Source organism: Salvelinus fontinalis, chromosome 18, assembly GCF_029448725.1.
Source record: "Salvelinus fontinalis isolate EN_2023a chromosome 18, ASM2944872v1, whole genome shotgun sequence".
Classification (NCBI taxonomy): domain Eukaryota; kingdom Metazoa; phylum Chordata; class Actinopteri; order Salmoniformes; family Salmonidae; genus Salvelinus; species Salvelinus fontinalis.
In genome coordinates, this window is record NC_074682.1 from 34066566 (window position 1) to 34080004 (window position 13439).

The 13439-nt window shown below is 42.9% G+C and overlaps 1 protein-coding gene across 2 annotated transcripts; it reads right to left on the reverse strand.

The window, feature by feature from the left end:
* Positions 1 to 4361: 4361 nt before the first annotated feature.
* Positions 4362 to 12751, reverse strand: LOC129815350 (TBC1 domain family member 20-like). 2 transcript variants are annotated; one of them, XM_055869084.1, is made up of 8 exons: positions 12462 to 12751; positions 11534 to 11766; positions 11326 to 11406; positions 7757 to 7943; positions 7304 to 7405; positions 7041 to 7182; positions 6385 to 6569; positions 4362 to 5868 (listed from the first exon to the last, which is right to left on the reverse strand). In XM_055869084.1, the coding sequence occupies exons 2-8, from the start codon at positions 11727 to 11729 to the stop codon at positions 5601 to 5603; spliced, it is 1161 nt and encodes a 386-aa protein (XP_055725059.1). In that variant the 5' UTR covers positions 11730 to 11766; positions 12462 to 12751; the 3' UTR covers positions 4362 to 5600. The 2 variants fall into 2 exon arrangements, with proteins under 2 accessions (XP_055725059.1, XP_055725058.1); XM_055869083.1 differs by having other exon boundaries at positions 11534 to 11719; positions 12462 to 12749.
* Positions 12752 to 13439: the final 688 nt, after the last annotated feature.

Sequence of the window (13439 nt, forward strand, 5' to 3'; positions counted from 1 at the left end):
ATCTACACACAATTGTCACGATCGTGTGGGAGTGAGACGGACCAAAACGCAGCATGTGGAAAATAAGCCATCTTCTTTTATTATTGAAGAAGGCAAAACGAAACAAAACACTTACAAACTAACAAAACAACAAACGACCGTGAAGCTACAAAACGAAAGTGCACGCACGCACGCACGCACGCACGCACGCACGCACGCACGCACGCACGCACGCACGCACGCACGCACGCACGCACGCACGCACGCACGCACGCACGCACGCACGCACGCACGCACGCACGCACGCACGCACGCACGCACGCACGCACGCACGCACGCACGCACGCACGCACGCACGCACGCTACTAACGTTTAGACATAGACAATTCCCCACAACAAACTAAAGCCTATGGCTACCTTAAATATGGCTCCCAATCAGAGACAACAGAAACCAGCTGTCTCTAATTGGGAACCCATTCAGGCAACCATAGACTTTCCTAGACAACTACACACAACATAGACACAGCTAGACAACTATACTAAACATAAACCCAACTACTCTAAATAAACCCCCTAAACCTTACAACCACCCTGGACACTACAAAACCCACATAAATACCCATGTCACACCCTGACCTAACTAAAATAATAAAGAAAACAAAGAATACTAAGGCCAGGGCGTGACAACAATACCCCATAATGACAGTGAAAACATATATTTTTTAATGTTTGCAAATGTATTGAAAATGAAATATAGAAATATCTCATTTACATAAGTATTCACCCCTGAGTCAATAATTGTTAGAATTGGCAGCAATTACAGCTGTGAGTTTTTCTGGGTAAGTCTTCTGGGTAAGTCTCTAAGAGCTGAATTGTACAATAATTGCACATGATTATTAAAACAATTATTCAAGTCAAGTTGGTTGTTGATCATTGCTAGACAGACATTTTTAAGTCTTGCCATAGATTTTCAAGACGATTTAAGTCAAAACTGTAACTAGGCCACTCACGTCGTTTTGGTAAGCAACTCCAGTGTATGTTTGGCCTTGTGTTTTAGGCTATTGTCCTGCTGAAAGGTGAATTTGTCTCCCAGTGTTTGTTGGAAAACCAGGTTTTCCTAAAGGATTTTGCCTTTGCTTAGCTCTATTAGTTTATTTTTATCCTAATAAACAAGCATACCCATAACATAATGCAGCCACCACCATGCTCGAAAATATGAAAAGTGGTCCTCAGTGATGTGTTGTGTTAGATTTTCCCCAAATATAACGCTTTGTATTCAGGACAAAAAGTTCATTTCTTTGCCACATGTTTTGCAGTTTCACTTTAGTGCTTTATTGTAACTACAATGTTGTTGATCCATCCTCAGTTTTCTCCTATCACAACCATTAAACTCTGTAATGTTTTAAAGTCCCATTGGCCTCATGGGGAAATCCCTGAGAGGTTTCCTTCCTCTCCGGCGAATGAGTTAGGAAGGACGCCTGTATCTTTACAGTGACTGGGTGTATTGATACAGCATCCAAAGTGTAATTAATAACTTCACCCTGCTGAAAGGATATTCAATGTCTGCTTTTAAGTTTTTTACCCATCTACCTATAGGTGCGCTTCTTTGCGAGGCATTGGAAAACCTCACTGGTCTTTGTGGTTGAATATATGTTTGAAATCCACTGCTCGACTGAGGGACCATACAGATAATTGTATGTGTGGGGTACAGAGAAAAAAATAAAACCTGTTATTGCACACAGTGAGTCCATGCAACTTATTATGTGACTTGTTAAGCACATTTTGACTCCTGAACTTATTTAGGCTTGCCATAACAAAGTTATTATTATTTATTTATTTTTGAATACTTATTGACTCAAGACATTTCAGCTTGTCATTTTTAATGAATTTGTAAACATTTCCAAAAACATAATTCCACTTATTGGGTATTGTGTGTAGGCCATTGACACAAAATCTAAATTTAATCCATTTATATTCAGGCTGTAACAAAAAAATTGGGAAGAATTCAAGGGGTGTGAACATTTTCTGAAGGAACTTTATAGTTGGTTTGAGGTTAAGTCGTTGAAATTTGGAACTATTGACATTTAAAAAATATTGTCCCATATATATTTTGTAATTTACTGATGGTCCCTAACTAGCCCCATAGGTATATCGAATGTCAAACCAAATTGACCATGGGTGTTACGATCGGTCCCGTGCAACTGCTCCCCAAATTGATGATTACTTGGGTGCTGCCAGCTGTTGGCAGCATTGAAATAAACCCAACCCAAGGAAAACTGTTAGGGTACCCTTCATTCCGTGACACCAATTTTTACTACCATCTTACACATCTCAGCTTTGGACAAGACTGACTTTATTACCAAAATTATTATATTTTATACTGTAGTCCATTTTGACACTAGAATAAATGTTCATATCTCATTTCGATGCCACATGGGCAGTTTTCAAAACGAGAAGTGGCTTTTTAGGGGCTGTCGCTCTCTAAAGTTAATTTCCTGCAATTCTACACATTTTGCCATGGCTTATGACGTGTTCATATGCTATCTGGGGTTTCAGTGACCTCCAGGGGGCCCATAACCAACGAGTTCATATACTATCTGGGTGGGCCTTGAACACCTGAGGGCCCATAACCGACATGTTCACACGCTGTCTGGGGGCGCCGACCTACAGGGGGCTCCCAACTAATGTGTTCATATGCTATCTGGGGGGGGCCGACTAGAGGTTGACACGGGAGTGAGAATTCATTCCTGTCTGTCTTATCCTGTCAATTTTGTCCCGTACTATACTGATCCCGCAACAATTATATAACGCCATAACAGTTCTATTACTTTCTTGTCCTGTCCCGATACAAATCACTCCTGTCCCTTGCTCATTTTAACCGCATGCTCAGCGCTCACGAGATGAGAGAACCTTTAGCCAGCTACTGTTTTATGCCTGCCTGCTGATAAAGGTAGTGATTGAAGACTGAAGAACACGTGTTACTGATGGGAGGGACAGGGGCCCAAAAAAATCTAAACAATATGACCTTCTAAAACGGCTAATAACAACAACAAAAAAATGGATTCCTGTAATTCCTGTGGACTGTTGATCCTGTCCCGACCTGTCCGGAACTTAACTCTGGAGTTTCACTCTTGTTCCTACAGGAATCCTGCGGGAGTGCTGTTCCCGTGTCAACCCAGGGCAAGGGTTCAATCCTAACCTGGATTTTGAAAAACTCATGCACTGATGTCAAGAGATGATTTGTGTAAAACCTTGAGTTGTGGACATAACTTGTTAGGATTCTGTTCAGTTCTTGTTGAAGACACTGGCTGGTCTTACTTCCAAAGGCACTTTATATTATTGTTTTTGTTGGAACTTTGAACACCATTGAGTGTCTGATGATTCCAGATATGAGAATAACATAACAGAATAACATTATCCTAGTGTTTAATTGATGGTTCAAAGGACATTGCTATATCACTAATTGTATTACCTAGTTGGGAGATTGATATTATTTTGCACTGTACATGCAAAATAATTTGTAATTTGGCATATCACCACCTTTATCTGACAGGGGACACTCCGTTTGAACAAAACAAGGTTGTGATATAAATTCAAGATGCTTGATTTCTTTGTTTATGTTTTTGTTGAATGGCAAGAGTCTCCGACCCTGGAAGAATATTGAATATTGTCTTTGATGTAGAAAATAAATGTCAATGTTGGCTAATTGTTTAACTCAAGCAGTAAACTGAGACGGTTCTCCATAAAGTGCTAGTCATGACCTTAATTCATCATTACTAGACATTGTAAAAGATACATATTATAACGGGGATAACTATACACAGCAACAAGTCAAGCAGATTAATTTTCCTTTTGACGGAGCATGTACAACTGTAATGGAGTATTTAACATTCATTTGTTGTGTTAGATTTTATAAATTATCAAAAGGTGGTAATGAACAATCAAATGACTTCTGTAGTATGGTTTGACCATTCCTCCAGCCTGATCTTGGAAGTGTTTGTTTGAACACTCCAAGCAGAAGCCATATATTTTTGTCATTGATGACTACAGCCAATCTGTTCAGTGTAGACAATTTATTATATTTAACACTGCAGTATAATGCAAGTCTTGTGTTCATGAGGTACTTTTTTAAAAGGATAATACCATTGCAGAGCACAATGTCTACAATAAAATGTTTGACAAATGTAAAGCATGATTTACTTTGGGAATAAAGAACAACTTTTCTTGATGAAAAAAGAGATGTTCTACCTTTACTGCTTGGAAGATTCATTTTTAGCCCTTAGTGTAAGCAGAGACTGTATATACCTTAAATAGACTGCATTGACCCTAAAGAAATACTGTATAAGGTAGCGATAAACACATAGGGAACTAAACAGATACAATTGTCCACTCAACCTAGGCAGTTTATTTGCTTTGATCTTGTAAATGTTTTAATTATTCTCATGACAAATATAACAGAAATCCACATAAAAGGCAAAAAAAAAAACATTTAGTGCAATGATACAGAATGAGGCCATTTCTGTGCAACAAAATCCATCGATTGCAAATAAGACTGATGGAGCTGTATTGTTTGATATCCAAAATATGCACCACTGAGTATCTGTGTCGCAATCAAGTCGACTACGCATGATTATACACATGTATTTCTGTTGAACAAATATGAGCAGGTCCAATGCGTCACATTTTTTAAAAGCTCTGCCAACAAGCTCAAGTGACATTGCTAAAAATGAAATGTGCAAAAACCTTGTCATTTCTTCAACCAAGCCATTTGGTGAGTATAATGAGTACTGCTGAAATGTGAAGACATGTGTAACTAACAAAATAGGATTTAATTATTGTACAATAAAAGCATGGGATCCAGTCAGGGCTTATGGGATATCTGGCAGTGCCATTGGTGCTTTGTCCGAGATCAAAGCTAACCTATTTTAGGCATGCTATGGAAAATAACTTACGCAAATTGTCATCCATGATAAATATGGGTGGTGTGTTTGTGCAAAAAGTATTTTTCCTAGAACTTAATGCTTTAGAAAATTATACAATTAAGTGCTAAACATACAAAGATGGGAGTATTTGGTCTTAGTACAGTAATGAAAAGGACGTGTTTTTAATTTGACTTGATCTGCCGGGGGGGGGGGCTTGCGAGAACTCTGTCCTTGTGCAAACATGGCCCACGTGAGGCTCAGAGGGTCATTCAACTCGAACCGAATAGCATACACACACAGCATCTGAATTGGCACCCTATACAGTGCACTACATAGGGGCAAGGGTGAGTTAAATCTCGGACACAATCACACACGCTCTTCATTGACAGCAGTTTCGACCCCAGTGACTGCTCTTCAACTAGTAACCCAAAGCCTTAATAGTTGCCGCTTGCCATCACATAAATAGCTTAATCCCTCTGTGCACAACATTTATCAGTATCCAGTTATTTTATTTACAAATATAAATTAAAGACAAAGTTAACAGTCAAGTCTCTGTTCCATTCACGTCCTTCATAATAGGGAACAGAACTCCATATTCTCTTTCCCTCTTGTGTACGTCTTCTGCTGTAATAGCCGCCCTGTTTAAGTCTGTACGTCAGCCCCCACTTGTTCCCTCCAAGTCCCCCCTCGCTCTCTCTCTCAGGGGAAGAGATGCAAGTCCAGTTTGGGCACCCACTCCAGGGCTGTGTTGACCAGGGTGAGGGCGGCTGCCCCCAGGGCCACAGTGAGCCCCATGACGGCCAGTCGGACGAAGCGTCGGGCCACAGTGGGTTGTGCCGTCGCCACCATGGCCCCTGCAGCTGCTCCTTCCAGTGCCTGCTTCTCCCTCAGCCGCCTTCGCAGCACTGAGTCAGGCCGCTGCTGCTCTGAGACCAGGTCAAAGTCTTTAAAGGTGGAAGCTGCTGTCCTGAGAGACCAAGGAAAACATTAACACCAGCCAGCTATTGCTGGGACAACGCAGGGGAATTCACAGCTGTTTGAGGCAAACCTTGTTACTTCTACAACAAACTAGTTCTATAGTTCACCTATACTACTAGTGGTATAGGAGAACAAACATCAGAAGGAAGGACAAGTATTTTCCTAAATATACAGTACCTTAGCTTGGGGTATGTATAAGTTAAAATTCATGTGTTATTGTTTAAATATGCTGGGAATAAGTACATGATAGTAACAGTTGTACAGGCTAATGAGAAGGAGGGGACCGAATTCTCTTAGTATCAGGTTATTAAAGCGACAGATCACACCATCTCACCCGAGCGTGTTGAGGGAATGTGACTCAACAGCAGGGAGCAGAGGGAGGGGGCGAAAGACAGCAAAAGACAGACAGGAGATATAGGAGGTAAAGGATCTGTGGAGGGGGGGGGGTCCATGGGAGACTACGTGGCAAAAAGAGACAAGCGAGAAAGGAGGTAGACAATCTTACTGTTGACTGTACTGTTGGGCAGCCTCCCTGGCCAGCTCGGAGGGGGGGAACTGAACAAAGAGGTCTCCTGCACGGCTGATGAGTGTCTCGTAGGGCAGGTCCTGGGGGATCTGGGACAGGAGGTGATGCACCGACGCCATGTCACACTCACAATCCAACACCTCGTCCTCTCGGTACAGCACAATCTGGAATAGACACCGACCAAACAGTGCGCACACAATACAACAACTCGTTAACAGCATGCGGTCTATGGCCTATGCCAGGGTTTCCCAAACTCTGTATTGAGGCCCCCCCTGGGTGTACATTTTGGTTTTTGCCCTATCACTACACAGCTGATTCAAATAACCAACTCATCAAGGTTTGATTATTTTAATCAGATGTTTAGTGCTAGGGCAAAAAGTTTGGGAAACCCTGGTCTATGAATCTATTGAATTCAATACAGTTTAATCAAAATCCTCAGGGGCAATTTAGAAGATATTGTCCAAAGACAAGAGCACAGCATAAGTGGTCAGCTAAGCTCTGCTGCAAAAAAATATATATGTTTTTCATAAGCAAACACTTGATTTGTGAGGCACATTTGAACTCTAAGAATGATCTAGCCCCCAAAGGGAAAAAAAGAGAGGGTTATGTTGGGCTCCACTTTAGAGGACACTCACCACAGCAGCAAAGTAGATTGGCATCAGAGGATGGCAGGCCAGGAAGAAGTCATACAACCGCACAACGTGGCGGAAATCTGATAGGACATGGCCAAACCAGGTGATGAGCCAGCTAAGGGCAAAGATGGTGCCCACCTCTGCCCTGGAGACACAGTCAGTGGAACATCATTTTACTTACTGGTATTGTATCTTCATTAGTTGTGCTCATTAATTATTTGGCTAACTACTGATTGTACTAACAGAACAAGAGAAGAGATGCTTACTGTTGCATGAAGTCATGCACCTCTGGGTTGATCCTCTCGATGATTGGCATCAGATAGTTAAGGATGTGTTTAGTGTTGTCCATGGTGGGGTCCATAAAGTCCCTGCAGTAAAGGAACAGCAGAGGACCACAACGTGACAAATTGAACCAGGATTAGAGAATAAACATGACAGTTTGCCAATCATAAACAAAGAAAGTAGTACTGTGTGTGTGTAATTCAAGTGAAATGCTTCAAGATGACTTGTCTCCAATAGCAACTGTTTAGGATGACTCATCTGACCAATTGTGTGCAGTTTACACAGTCATTTAAACCGGCACACTACAATAGCTAAAACAAATGGTTGTATTGCAACTGGCTACGTTCTCTTGTCAAAATGGATTCCCCTTCTACTTAACCCACATTTTAAAGCCAAGCTCCTGTGTGAATGGAACACCAAAACAGACAAAGACCCACCTGAGGTGGTGCGTAGAGAGTTTCTCTACCAGAGCGGTGGCCAGACGCTCGTCCAGCACAAGCAGGAAGGTGACCACGATGTCGTGGTAGCCCTGGTAGTAGTGCAGCTGGGTGTTCCTTCCCAGCACCCGCAGGATGATGTCAATCAGCTCCTCCTGGAGGTCCTCACGCTGCTTGTCTGGCATGCCTACACAGGGAGAGGGGTCAAAGACACTTCTCTCTATATATCAATGATGTCACTCTTTCGGCGGGTGATTCTTTGATCCACCTCTACGCAGACGACACCATTCTGTATACATCTGGCCCTTCTTTGGACACTTAACAAACCTCCAGACAAACTTCAACGCCATACAACTGCTCTGAAAAATGCTAGTAAAACAAAATGTATGCTCTTCAACCAATCACTGCCCACACCCGCCCAGCATCACTACTCTGGACGGTTCTGACTTAGAATATGTGGACAACTATAAATACCTAGGTGTCTGGCTAGATTGTAAACTCTCCTTCCAGACTCATATTAAGCATCTCCAATCCAAAATTAAATCTAGAATCGGCTTCCTAATTTGCAACAAAGCCTCCTTCACTCACGCTGCCAAACATACCCTCGTAAAACTGACTATCCTACCGATCCTCGACGATGTAATTTACAAAATAGCCTCCAACACTCTACTCAGCAAATTGGATGCAGTCTATCACAGTGCCATCCGTTTTGTCACCAAAGCCCCATATACTACCCACCACTGCGACCTGTATGCTCTCGTTGGCTGGTCCTCGCTACATATTCGTCGCCAAACCCACTGGCTCCAGGTCATCTACAAGTCTTTGCTAAGTAAAGCTACGCTCACTGGTCACCATAGCAACACCCACCCCCGTAGTACGCGCTCCAGCAGGTATATTTCACTGGTCATTCCCAAAGCCAACACCTACTTTGCCCGCCTTTCCTTAAAGTTCTCTGCTGCAAATGACGAACGAATTGCAAAAAAAAAATCACAAAAAAAAAATAAAAAAAATCACTGAAGTTGGAGACTTCTATCCCCCTCACTAACTTTAAGCATCAGCTGTTAGAGCAGCTTACCGATCGCTGCAGCTGTACACAGCCCATCTGTAAATAGCCCATCCAACCAACTACCTACCTTACCCCATATTTGCTTTTCTGCTCTTTTGCACACCAGTATTTCTACTTGCACATCCTCATCTGCACATATATCACTCCAGTTTAAACTGTTAAATTGTAATTACTTCGCCACCATTGGCCTATTTATTGCCATACCTCTTTACTTCATTTGCACACACTATACAGCTATTCTATTGCGTTATATTTTATTTATTTTTCTCTCCCAAATTTCATGGTATCCAATTGGTAGTAGTTACAGTCTTGTCTCATCGCTGAAACTCCCGTACGGACTCGGGAGAGGTGAAGGTCGAGAGCCATGCGTCCCCCGAAACACAACCCAACCCAGCCGCACTGCTTCTTGACACAATGCACATCCTACCCGGAAGCCAGCCGCACCAATGTGTCGGAGGAAACACCATACACCTGGCGACCTGGTCAGCGTGCACTGCGCCCGGCCCGACACAGTGCGCGATGAGACAAGGATATCCCTGCCAGGCCAAACCCTCCCTAACCCGGACGACGCTGGGCCAATTGTGCGTCGCCCCATGGACCTCCCGGTCGCGGCCAGCTGGGCCCGAACCCAGAATCTCTGGTGACACAGCTAGCACTGCGATGCAGTACTGCCCCACCCGGGAGGCCCTCTATTGTGTTATTGACTGTACGTTTGTTTATCTCGTGTAAATCTGTGTTGTTTGTGTCACACTGCTTTGCTTTATCTCGGCCAGGTTGCAGTTGTAAATGAGAACTTGTTCTCAACTGGCCTACCTGGTTAAATAAAGGTGAAATAAATAAAATAGGTCACAAGTCAAAAGGCCCAGCTGATTTCCTCAACTAGACTAATAAATGTATAACTTGGCCTTTATGCACTGATGTCAACAGGAGACTATGAGCTCCCACGGTAGTATTCTGTATTATACAACTATAGGTGCTTTTCTCCAGGGGTCCCTGTTCGGGTGCCAATTCTATAGTGGTATTGTTAGAGGGGTAAAGATAGTACCACTACCAGACACACACACACACACACACATCAGCAGAAGAGATTGCCTAGAGTGTAGCCTGTTGGCCAGAAATTATATCTGGCAAAAACACATCTAAAAACAAGTTACAGCACAGTGGTAACCAGATCAATAAAACCTCATACAAGAATAATGACAGAGCAATTCAATTGCAACTAAATAGAAACAATTGACAAGAACGAACCCAGTCATAAACCTTAGAAAATTTGCAATATACTATATTACCTCCCAGTGGAGGAGTGAGGGGGGTATGAATGTGTGTGTGTGTGTGTGAATGTGTGAATAGACAAAACAGAAGGCCTTATAATGTCCAAAAAGCTTATTGGCCAAACGTCAATAGTCCCACACAAAATCAACAGTTCAAACAATAAAACAAACTCAACCTCCCTTTAACGCAACCTCCCTTTAACTAAAATGTCAAAAAGTGCATTATTAGTTCACCAAAGGGACTGAAAATAAAAGGGAACGCAGCACAAAGAGAGTAATTATTTCAGTGTAAAGAACTGAAGGATAGAAAGAGATGAGCTTAGCTGTTGCAGCTAGGCTTGAACGTGCATTCGCCCATCTGACACAATCATTGTTTGGTTGTTTGACAAAAGCTTGCAACAATGTTGCTAGTAATCCATGTGATCCGAGGGTTGAACGGTTCTAACGCATCAGGAGTAGCGCGATAAAGACGATCAATCTTTTTTTATATATATATATATATACTGCTCAAAAAAATAAAGGGAACACTTAAACAACACAATGGAACTCCAAGTCAATCACACTTCTGTGAAATCAAACTGTCCACTTAGGAAGCAACCCTGATTGACAATAAATTTCACATGCTGTTGTGCAAATGGAATAGACAAAAGGTGGAAATTATAGGCAATTAGCAAGACACCCCCCAAAACAGGAGTGATTCTGCAGGTGGTGACCACAGACCACTTCTCAGTTCCTATGCTTCCTGGCTGATGTTTTGGTCACTTTTGAATGCTGGCGGTGCGCTCACTCTAGTGGTAGCATGAGACGGAGTCTACAACCCACACAAGTGGCTCAGGTAGTGCAGTTCATCCAGGATGGCACATCAATGCGAGCTGTGGCAAGGTTTGCTGTGTCTGTCAGCGTAGTGTCCAGAGCATGCAGGCGCTACCAGGAGACAGGCCAGTACATCAGGAGACGTGGAGGAGACATGTGGCCTGCTGGAGTTCATTTTGCAGGGCTCTGGTAGTGCACCTCCTTGCACTAAGGCGGAGGTACCGGTCCTGCTGCTGGGTTGTTGCCCTCCTACGGCCTCCTCCACGTCTCCTGATTTGTTCTTAACTGACTTGCCTAGTTAAATAAATGTTCAATTAAAAATGTAAATGTGAGTGCCTTAATGTGTTTGGACCCCAGAAAGAGTATCTGCTGCCTTGGCTAATGGGGATCCCTAATAAATACAAATGTGTGTCACTCACCAGGAGGGAATCTTTTAAGGGAACGCTGGACATCCAACAGCACCTGGTTATAGTCCTTATTATTCTCCCTCTGTATATCCTCTGGAGAAAAGACAATGAGAAAAGGGTGAATATGTGCCCCTGCACTTAATTGTGGTCTAGTACCCTTTGTAGCCTCAGTGGCATCTATGGTCTGTCAGTAGCAGTGCCCACTGCCCAGGCAGCTTACCTGGTTTCTCAGGCAGGGTGTCGGTGGGCACGTTCAGCAGCCGGGGCCACACTTTACAGCGGATCTCGTCTGTGAGCAGCCCCCCCTCACTGATGGCCATCCTCCTTAGTGCCGCCACATCCACCGGCGTCACATTCAGGGCCTGAGAGATCTCTGCCACCTTCCTCTTCCTCCGGGAGTCGCCATCTGTCCACATGACAACGGTTCAGCTGAGGTCCCTCAACCCACAGCAGCTACAGTAACACAGTGGCCATTAGCCAGAACATCCTCCTGAGATAGCTATACTCGGAAGCGGAGAGGCCAAACGGACATCAGACAACCAAGTACATCCCTCACAAAACTGAACTGCAGACTCCCAGCTCGCTAAAGTGAGGGAGCACTCCAGTAAAATAACCACATTCTCTGAGTTGCCAGCCATCGTGTAATGTAGTAGTTAGCCCAATTCATGACCTTATGCCTGGATTTGTAAGACAGTCCCCCTGCACTTTGCTTGATAGTGATGCCACTATGCCACACAATGGGAATAATTCTGTGTTTACAGTATGAAGAAATATAAGTTATTTAGGTACCTAACATGTCTTTCAAGGAAGCCAGTAACTACTACTAGTATTTATTGTTGTCCTTGTGTTCGATTTAAGACTTAGGAGACCATGTCTCAAAATAAATGGGTAACCTTACCAGTCAATAATGTGTTTTTAGCTAACGTTAGCGAACGTTAATGCAATTAGCTAGTTAGCTAGCTACATTTTCCAGCTCGTGACATTCGCTAGCTAGCTAATCTAACACGAATTACGTGCAAACATGACAAATAGCTAACTAGTTAGACAGTGACACCTTCTCGACTAATTCAGGTAACTAGCTAGCTAGCTAACGTTAACTAAAAATATATATATATAAAGTGAGTGTCCATTACGCTATCTAGCAATACCTTGTTTTCCTATCCCATTCAAAGGTGAAGACGCACCAACACTTCTAGATCTTTTCATGGTTTTCACGCTAGTCCTATTGTCATCGTAGATTACTCGATCGATATAATTTTCGTCCTCCAGCAAATTGATAATACATTACAAATGGTCACTCCTACAAACTAGAGAGATAGCCAGTTGCCAAGCTGGTCCAGTGAAATAGGCCATATCATTATTGCCTGCACAAGGTAGCAAGCTGCTGCTGCTTTCTTCTTCTTTTGGGATTGGGTTGTCGGATCGCAGCCAATATTTAAGGTGTTTGCACCGCCACCTACTGTACTGGAGTGTGTGGAAGGTCACGGCTGTAATATTCATATGTGTAAACATACTGAATTATAATTGGATGCATTTTATCGCCATGTCATACTATGCTATGATTGGTTAAGACCACCCAAATGGTTAGGTCATGGTCAGTTTGATCCTGGTTGGCGATACGTGAACATGCCAGTTATAGCTAGCTAATAAAGAGCTACGTTAAGAAATATCCTGTAGTACTGCATTTTATTATTTTGTATAAAGTGTGCAAAACAAGACAAGGACCTTCTTATAGTACATTAAATTATCTTCATGTGTTCTGTTTCTCTAAGAAAGTTAACTAGAGCCCGAGACACCACTTCCCTCCACTTTACTTCCCCCACTACACCACCCCAACCCTGTCCAGCCTCTCTGACCTGTTCACACAATCTCTCCTTATCTAAGTCATACAGTTCACAAAATATTAGGACCATGAGGACCGCCTCCGAGCGGTTGGGTAGGCTGTTTGGAGTGTTTATCCGACAGGATAAACAATTAATCATAATAATAATCCCCCCCCCCCCACTTCTAAAAACCAACGTTGCGCCTCTGATTATATTTATATGCACATTTTCATGGAACAGTTTCATTTCAATAATAAAGTTTTCGTTTCTAAAGAAGGGTGTAGTGTACACACCCTTGTGTTA